This window comes from Malus domestica, chromosome 11 (assembly GCF_042453785.1).
Source record: "Malus domestica chromosome 11, GDT2T_hap1".
In the NCBI taxonomy this organism is placed as follows: Eukaryota; Viridiplantae; Streptophyta; class Magnoliopsida; order Rosales; family Rosaceae; genus Malus; species Malus domestica.
In genome coordinates this window covers 26,232,556-26,242,246 of record NC_091671.1, presented here as the reverse complement: position 1 = coordinate 26,242,246, position 9,691 = coordinate 26,232,556, and the positions used below count along the sequence as shown (strand labels likewise).

The 9,691-nt window shown below is 44.3% G+C and overlaps 1 protein-coding gene across 1 annotated transcript; it reads right to left on the bottom strand.

Moving 5' to 3' along the window:
• Nucleotides 1-8,517: 8,517 nt before the first annotated feature.
• LOC139189503 (uncharacterized) lies at nucleotides 8,518-9,159 on the bottom strand. The gene has a single exon (XM_070808464.1). The coding sequence runs from the start codon at nucleotides 9,157-9,159 to the stop codon at nucleotides 8,518-8,520; it is 642 nt and encodes a 213-aa protein (XP_070664565.1).
• Between the last annotated feature and the right edge of the window lie 532 nt (nucleotides 9,160-9,691).

The window sequence follows — 9,691 nt, the reverse complement described above, 5'->3', positions numbered from 1 at the left end:
GTCTCCATATGCTTCGAGGTATCATTTTCACTTCCCTTAACTGTTCCCCAGGCAGATGTGGTAGACGAAGAGAAAGCATAAGATGTTGAAGATGAGTACTCGAGAGCACGGCTAGGTAAGCAATCAGGAAGGGGTTCCAGGCAGTCGGTTCCAGATTGGAAGATTGATACCAAGTGCTGGCTGATTGCTTTCTTTCTTCTTGTCCTGCAGGTGAAAACAACGACAAGGAGAAGGACAGGGAGAAAGCATGATATGAGATACTCTTGCTTTCAACCCTCATGATATGAAATACTTTTGCTTTGGATGAGTTGTTTGCAGAGGTACCCCAAGGAATAAGGAACACTGAGTGACTCGAGAGGCTTCATTGGGAAGGCATTCTCAGAGATGAAGAAATGTTATGTATGTCTTCCTTGCAATGGAGGGATAGGAATTAATAACCGGTACTATTTTTTCACTCTTGTCGGCAACCGTTAGATGTTTTAACAGTAAACTTCACGTGCTTTCTACTTCACAAGAAATCTTCGACAGATTGCCCGTAATTTCCGCAAGGCTGATTGTGCATGTGACAGGCGCTGGCACGTCAGGAAAAGCAAGTGCCTATTCGATATCTGGAATCGGCGCTTCAACAAACTGCCCGTGATTTGTGCAAGGCTGAGTGTGCATGTGATAGGCGCTGACATGTCAGGAAAAGCAAGTGCCTTTCCGATTTCTGAGCTTGCCCTCTTCGAGTTTTGAGCTCGCCTCTTTGAGTTCTGAGCTCCGTCGAGTGCAGAGGTTGCATGTGACAAGTGCGGATAAATCTGGAAAAGAAGATTGGCCTGTGGTTTCTGAGCAAGCCCAACTTTTGAGAAAGCTAGCGCCTCTTTGATTTTTGAATTTGGCTTCTTCGATTTCTGAGCTCGCCTATTCGATCTCTGAAATCCCGTCGAGTGCTAATTTTTATAGAGGCATGCAGTACGTTTCAAAGCACACTTGAATTTCTACCTGTAAAAACTCCCTTCTTGCACTTTTAAGATCTTGACTTTGTCTGACCTCTTCTTTCTTCAACATCTTTGAAAATGTCTAGCCTCTCCGACCGTCGTTTTAACTTGAACCTAGGTGAAAAGGCAGCCATGCCTTCTCCAGACACCATATGGCGCCCATCCTTCATATCCCCTACTGGTCCTCTTACCGTTGGGGATTCGATGGTGAAGAATGATATGATCGCTACGGTGGTGGCCCGGAACCTTGTCACTCCCAAAGATAACAGACTACTTTCCAAACGGTCTGAGGAGTTAGCTGTTAAGGATTCTCTTGCTCTCAGTGTGCAGTGTGCAGGTTCTGTGTCTAATATGGCCCAACGTCTATTTGCTCGAACCCGTCAAGTTGAATCATTGACGGCTGAAGTGATGAGTCTCAAACAGGAGATTAGAGGGCTCAAGCATGAGAATAAACAGTTGCACATGCTCGCACATAACTATGCTACAAACATGAAGAGGAAGATTGACCAGATGCAGGAATCTGATGGTCAGATTTTACTTGATCATCAGAGGTTTGTGGGTCTGTTCCAACAACATTTGCCTTTGTCTTCTGGGGTTATACCGCGTAATGAAGCTCCAAATGATCAACCTTCAGTGCCTTCTCCTCCTGGGGTTCTGCCTAGTACTGAGGCTTTGAATAATCACCCTTTGGTGCCTCTTCGATCTGGGGCTCTGCCGACCGCTGAGACTTCTTCTGAGCAACCTTTGTGAAGGCTCCCTCTTGTTTGTTTATTTTGATTCATGTATATGTTCATATTTGTAACTTATCGGAAATATCAATAAATAAGCTTTATTTCATTTAGTGTCTATATATACATATATATTTCATATGGTGCTGATCCACCATTCATTTATATATATATATATATATATAATTTTTTTTTTGCACATGGTGCCAGATGCACAATCCATTATATATATATATATATATATATATATATATATATATATTTTCACATGGTGCCAGATGCACCATCATTCTTTTATATTATTATCTTTTTTTTTTTTTTGGCTTTCGGTGGTGCTTCCTTTTCTTTTTCTTTATCTTTTGCATTGCACTGCATGTGTTCCCCTCATGATTCTTTTCGCTGGCCTCCACATGCATGCTCACAGTGCTTCACGTTCAAATGATTCTCTTCGCTGGCCTCCATATGCATGTTCACCTCCCTCATGTGCAGCTTGAAGTCTTGTGACAGATTGGTGGACTGCAGCCTCTTGGACGACGCGTCTGTGAAGTGGTCCAAGTACTGAAGATGGTGGTGGTGCATTAACGAACTAGATCACAACATCTGTCTCCCCACCGCATGCATCTTCGTCGACTCGAGCTCTGCACATGTATCGACTTCAACGTCTGCACGAAACAACAGTACATTTATATATATGAGAGAGAAGATGTCTGAGAGAAGCTGGCTGTTGCAGTCGTGGTGGTTGTTGGAAGATTTTCTTGTCGAAGCGTGAGAGAGTGAGAGATTGTCCTCGAGGTCTTCGAGGCCCTGCTCAGATTTCTCATCGATCCTAAACCCTAAACCCTAAACCCTTTTGTTAAAGCTTTTCCCAGCTTTTAACAAAAGACTTCTGTGCAGGCTGCTTGCGTGTGTGAGCGCCATCATTCCCTGCATGTGCTCTGTAACGTTGATCAAATTCCTCAATTTCTGTGGTGTATAAATAAGCCTTCTTGTAAGGCTTTAGAACAAGTACCCAGTTTCCCTTCCAACTCATTCGAGTCACGGAGTGCATGGGTTGTCTTCGCCATCCATTTCAGTTTCAAGTTGACGCAAAGCATGCAGGTTTTTCGGTTGCTGTTGTCGCAGCTGTATTGCTTGCGAAGGTTGGTTTTTTGAGGAAGGAAAGCTTTGCAAGCTCCTGCTGCTGCTATTGACAACACTTGGATGTGGTCTCTGCTGCTGATTTTGCAAATGCTTCTGGGACGACGAAAAACCACTTGAAATAGTAGTGTTTGGATGACCTTATTGACTTTGCTGTGATTGAGACGGCGGTGGTTGTTGTTGCTGTCGGTGGAAATCGGGGAAGAGGGAAAGCTAGCAAACTCTTTTGTGAAGCCCTTTACGTGGTGAGCCTTTGCATGATTTTGACATGTACATATATATATATATACATACGCATGGACGTTGATTGTCCCATTACCATACATATATAATATATAATATATACACATACACACACCACCGCACACATGTATATATATATATATATATATATATATATATATATATATAGACACCACATCACCGCATATATATATATATATATATAATATAATGTGTGTATTTATACACATAATGTGTGTACCCCACTGATGGATTTGTTGTTATGCAGGGAATCTTTAATTTTGAGGAAGTAGAGTTTGATGCCGGGACCCTCGTGAAGTTTTTTTTTTCTTTTTTTAGAGACGTGGTAACAGGCTGTGGGTGTACTTGCTGCCTAGTGCTTGTGCAAGAGACTGCAGCGGGGCTTCGCTGTGTAGTGCCTTTTATTCATAGTTTTTTTCCCTCGGTGGTGCGCTACCGTGTGGAGCTGTGCAAGAGACTGCAGCGAGTTTATACTGTGTAATGCCTTTTGGTCACAACTTTCCTCGGTGGTGACATTGATGTGCCTTTTACCGCCGCTTGGAAGGACTGTCTTGTAACTGCCCTCTTTGCCGTGCTGCTCAAGTTTTGTGGCTGATTTTTTTCGAGGTCATGGTATTTTTGAAGTGCTTTAAGAGCAGCACCATCACCATTCTTGCGAAGGCAGGCAATTCGCAAGATAGAGGAACAACGTTGAAGTTTTACGAGCCACTAACTGGTCCGAAGGCGCTTGCCCTTCCTGTAAAAGATAACTCCATGCATATTAAGTCGTGGTCTTCCGAAGTATCTTGGGAGGTGGTAGATTCTGTTCAACCAGATACGAAGAAGAAGACGTGCATCTTGAAGATTCTTATCTTGAATCCTTCGCACCATGCTGGTGACAATCACTCGGCCACGTTTAAGCTTCTTGGTGATCACATCCGCAGCGGAGCTATGGCTTGGAATGGTACCCTGTCGACTGCTGGAGAGGCCGTTTTTGATGAGTTTTATTGGGAGTGGCTTGAAGATGTCTTAAGCCGATCTAAAGATGTGCTTACTAACGTGGGCCTTTACCACGCTGTGTACGTATCTTTGTTTAGTTATGATTGCCATCCTTCCGTCATTCATGTGTTCTTTGAGCGTTGGTGTTCAGCGACCAACACACTTCACACGGCGCAAGGGGATATGTTAATTTCACTTTGGGATCTTCACAGGATAGGAGGCTTGCCGATCCAAGGTAGGTTGTACGACGAGGTTGTTCCTAGCGCGGAGGAACTTTCTCTTTGCAATAGCCGAGGATTGCCTACGAGTTGCCGCTATTTGTTTTGAGCGTATCATAAGCTTTTTCAGGATGCTCAAGGTAAATCAGGCGTGATGATTTCCTCGTGGATCCGATTTTGGTACTAGAAGGCCATGAGGTATAAGAAGCCTTTGAAGAAAAATGGTATTAATAAGACCACTAGGCCAAAGGGAGACTCAGACCCGTCCGGTGTTATTGGCTCAACCAGGCGTTGCTTTTCTGACGAGTTGAGAGCGTTTGAGGATCTTGGCATAGCATCAGAGCATGTGGATGAGTCTTACCTAACTGCTTTCTTAGCTTGTTGGCTTTGTAAGTTTGTTTTCCCTGCAGGCGACGTCAACTTAGTTCATCCTGGAGTTTTCAAAGTTGCTAGCAAGATGGCTGCATGTGAGTCTTTTAGCCTTGCTATTCCGGTCTTAGCCAACATTTACAATGGCTTGAGCATTGTCTCGGACTAGGCAAGCACTGAAGATCGTGCTGCGGTGCTTCCTTACCACTATGTGTATGGTTGGTTGGGTTAATATTTTGGCACTCATTTTTCTTTGTCGACTCTAGACAAGTCAAGGTCTTCTTCATCGACTGGAGCCAAACTGGGGCCTTTGATGATGAAGTATTCTGGTGTGCTCTCCGCAAAGAGCCTTGATGATTTGCAGGCGCGAGCGCTATTTAAAAGTTATGAAGATTTGAGGATAGACCCTTTAGCGAGACTTGGCTTGGTGCAGCGAGGCATCGTGGACAATTCGCATCTCCACTTCTCGGACTTATCTTATAAGTCTTCGCTCGGGGTTTGTTTCTTTGCGGCAAGAAGACCGATGCATTGTTCAGCCATATAGTCCCCACCGTTTCAGCAGGCAATTCGGTTTTGTCCAAAATGTGCCAGGCAAGCTGAAGGAAAAGAACCAATCGGCATCCCTGCAAGCCGTGTACATGCATTGGGAGTCTTGTACCCGTTCATTCACAAATGTTGTTATCACGCTGCTAGCCAAGGATGAGTTCAAGAGTAATCCAGTGACCCGTGTTTACGCACGTTTGTGGTCAAAGACACATTACAAGAACTTGGGGATGGTAAGTGGTACCAATTCTTCTCACTCAGGCGATGCTATGTCAAGATAAGGTTGTCATGTGGTTCCTATGCGACTGGTGCATCTTGATTGCGCGAGTGCGGCTCCCTTACAAGATAGACTTGTAGCTTTAGCTCTTCAACGCCCATGCTTGTCTCCTCGACATCCGGATGCTTCTGAAGAGGCAGGAGATGAAGTTGACTCGCACGAAGATGGATTTATTTTGCAGCAGCGTCAACAAGTTTCAAACAAACAACCACTTGAGGATGCTCAGGTTGACAGCGATGTCAATTTTCGTCATAAGAAGAAAGAAATGTTTAGACCTCCTCAATTCGATGACCGTGAGCCATTTGAGAGAGATGTATGTACTTCATTTTCTCTCGTGATTTCTTCTACTTTCATTATTTTGGCTTTCGTTTCTAACATCTTTCTTTGTCTTCTTTAGGTTGGGCCTTCTCGTCCTTCTGATTTGGAAAATGCAGATGTTTATTCCTATATAGATATGCTATTTGCAGGCGACCTACCTCCAGACAGGGAGATTGGGGATCCGCCTGGTGCAGAGCTTGTTCCAAATCCGTCGAACTTCCCGAGTTTTCCATGTGTAGGTGAAAGTATGCAAGAACCCACCATGCGTCCAACATCTTTGCCAGCTAATTTTGAGATCTCTTTGAGAGGGCCGAACCTTAGCGGTACTGAGCAAGTCATCCATCGCATCAGTCTTGGTGCGGTAATGGATATCAAGAGCCATATAGAGAAAAGGATTTCTAAGTGCCCGTTGGAAGACCTTACGTTGCTCAATGAGGATTTGTCGAAGCTTGTTTCTGTGATTGACAACCTTAACGTTGATTATTCATCCTTGAAGATCAAGATTGCCGAACTTATGACCGTCTCGACTGAGTATTCTTCCTTGTGTGCTATTTCCTTGGAGAAGTTGAGCCCAGATGTTAGAGCTCATCAGCTAGCAACAATAAACTTGTCACTGGCTCAAGTCCAGTCTTTTCAGCAAGCTGCTTCGGGAGATTATCAAGTTGAGACTTCTTTAACTTCTGTCCAGGTGTGTTTAGATGTGTTGGTGCAAGAGCGAGAGCAGTTGGTAATCGAAGCATTGCGACTCGAAAGTGTTCTCGCGGAGCAGGAAACTACACTTTCTCAATGCCAAGAGGAGATTTCACGCTTAGAACGAGAGAAAGGCATGACTATGGAGTTGCCCATCTTGTCTCCCACCAAGGTAAAGACTTTGAAGACTTTGGAAGGCTTGTTTGAAGATCGCATTCGCAGTTTTAGGGACATAGTTTTCAAGTAGTATCTTCTGTTTTTTTCTTGTAATCAGGCTTTGGAGCCGACTCCTTTTTTTAAAGAAATAAAGTATTTACATTTTTGAATTTGCTCTTCATTCTTCAAAGTGTTTTTATTTATATTTATATTTTATTTATTTATTTATTTTAGATGGTGTGACTATACTTGAAGTTTTGACGTTTCAAGTTGCCTATGTACCCTCGGTTGAGGAGGGATCAAGTCATAACGTAGTTCAAATGCTTTTTTTTTTGTGCCGTGCGCAGTTTATACTCTTGCGGGCCAGGAGTATGGCGTTTGTTTTAAGGGTAGTAGCGCTTCAAGAATCTGCCATTGATGTGGCCGATCTTCAAGTCGTCTTCTGCCATGATTAAGTAGGCGCCGTTGGTGTAGACTTCTTGTATTACGTATGGTCCGTCCCACTTTGATGTGAACTTGCTTTTTGTCTTGTGAGTTGTGATGATAGGCCTACGCAATGCGAGGATGAGATTTCCAGTTTGGAAAGACCTTGGGCGGACTTTCTTGTTGAATGCCTTGGATAGCCGTGCTTGGTAGCATTCCAAGTGTTGTTGAGCTTCGAGCCTTCTTTCGTCGAGTGCTTCCAACTCTTGAAGGCGCAACTTTTCATTCTCTTCATCAATCAAGCCTTCTTGTATAGCCATTCTTAGTGAGGGGATTTGACTTTCGAGCGGTAGAACAACTTCCACGCCATATACAATAGAATAAGGTGTAGCTTGGGTTGGAGTCCTATGTGTTGTACAATATGCCCAAAGTGCCTCACTTATCCTTTCGTGCCAGTCTCTCTTTGTTCGATCGATCACCTTCTTTAGGAGATTGCACAATGTTTTGTTGAATGCTTCCGCAAGATCATTGGCCGGAGCATGATACGTGGAAGACTTGTGCTGCTTGAACTTGTATTTCTCGCAGAGCTCATCTACGAGTCGATTGGAGAATTGTTTTCCGTTGTCGGTGATGATGTAGCAAGGCACACCATATCTGTGAATGATATGCTCCTTGATGAAATGGACAACAGTTTCCTTCTTTACTTGCCTTAGGGGTACGGCTTCAGCCCACTTGGAGAAGTAATCTGTTGCAGCTAGGATGTAAGTTTCTCATGCAGATGACTTTGGAGCAATTGGTCCTACGACGTCCAATCCCCATGCATCGAATGACCATGAAGCAGCTATAGGGTGTAATGGCTCAGGTGGTTGATGTATGAAGTTGGCGTGGAATTAGTAGGCTTGGCACCTTTTGGCATGTTCCAGGCAGTCATTCACCATGCTTGGCCAGTAGTAACCCATTCTCTTGAGCTGGAAATGTAGCTTTGGTCCAGATTGATGCGCCCCGCATACGCCTGAGTGTGCTTCTTCCATGGCTTGATTGGTTTCTTCCTCACCTAGGCATCTCAGAAGTACGCATTCGAAAGAGCGCCGATAGAGTGTTTCTTTGTAGTAGAGGAAGCGAGGTGCTCATCGACGTATTTCGGAGTGGTGTCTAGGATCATCTGGAAGTTTTCCATGCTCTAAGTAGTCGATCAACGGTTGCCTCCACTCTTCAATATCAACTGAAAGTACTGAGATGACATATGTATCATTCAGTAGCATTTCAGTGACAAGGGGGATCATCCATCTTTGGCAGACTGGCGCGTCTGCGACTTCGTCTTCTCCTAATGTCATGCTTGAGGCTAGGTTGGCAAGAGCGTCTGCCATTTGATTTTCTTTTCTTGGCACATGTTCTAGCATTACAGCCTCAAACCTTCGTAGCAATTGAGTTGCCAGTCAGAAGTATGGGACAAGATCATCTTTCCTCACCTCATATTCAGTCAAGAGTTGATTGATTATGAGCTTGGAGTTGCCATATACCTCTAAGGCTATGATTTCCATGTTGATCACCATTTGGAGCTTAATGATCATTGCTTGGTACTCAGCGACGTTGTTGGAGCATAATTCGCTTAGTTGGAAGGAATAAGGTAGTATTTGCCTTTGTGGCGACATGAATACCACTCCTGCCCCCGCTCCGTCCGCTCGTGCAGATCCGTCGAAGAACATCCTCCATGTTGGGAAGATGTCGATGTAGAACACGTCCTCGTCAAGCAAGTCGTCTAAGATTTTCCAATCAGCTGGGATTGGGTGATCGGCAAGAAAGTTTGCTAGCGCTTGCCCCTTGATGGCTTTAGCTGAGACGTATATGATCTCATATTGATTGAGAAGCAATGCCCATTTAGCGAGTCGCCCTGTCAAGACTGGTTTGGACATGACGTATTTGACCGGGTCAGCTTTAGCAACCATGTGGATAGTGTAAGCATGCATGTAATGCTTGAGCTTCTGGATGGCGAACACCAAGGCAAGGCATATCTTTTCTATTGGGGAGTAATTTAACTCGGCGCCGGTGAGATTTCGGCTGAGGCATAGAGCGCTCATTCTTTCTGGGATTCATTCTCTTGTGCCAAGAGTGCTCCAACTAAACGTTCTTGAGCGGCGATGTACAATATGAGTGGTTTCCTGGGCACAGGCGCCCCCAAGATAGGCGGACTTGACAGATACTTTTTTATGCTTTGAAAAGCATTGTGGCATGCTTCGTCCTATACAAACGGAACATCCTTCTTCATGAGTCAGCTGAATGGTTGACAACGCCCTGCCAGGTTGGAGATGAAGCGTCTGATGGGTTCAATACCACGGTGCTTGACAATGAAGCCTAGGAACTTTCCGGAGGTGACGCCAAACGCACATTTTAATGGGTTCATCTTGAGGTTGTATTTTCGCAACCTTTCGAACACTATTCGTAAATCCTTCAAGTGATCTGATCTTTTCTTTGTCTTGACCACCACATCGTCTACATAACATTCCACATTTTTGTGTAGCATGTCATTGAAGATTTTCTGTATTGCACGTTGATATGTAGCTCCAGCGTTCTTTAGACCAAAGGGCATGACCTTGTAGCAGTAGATACCTT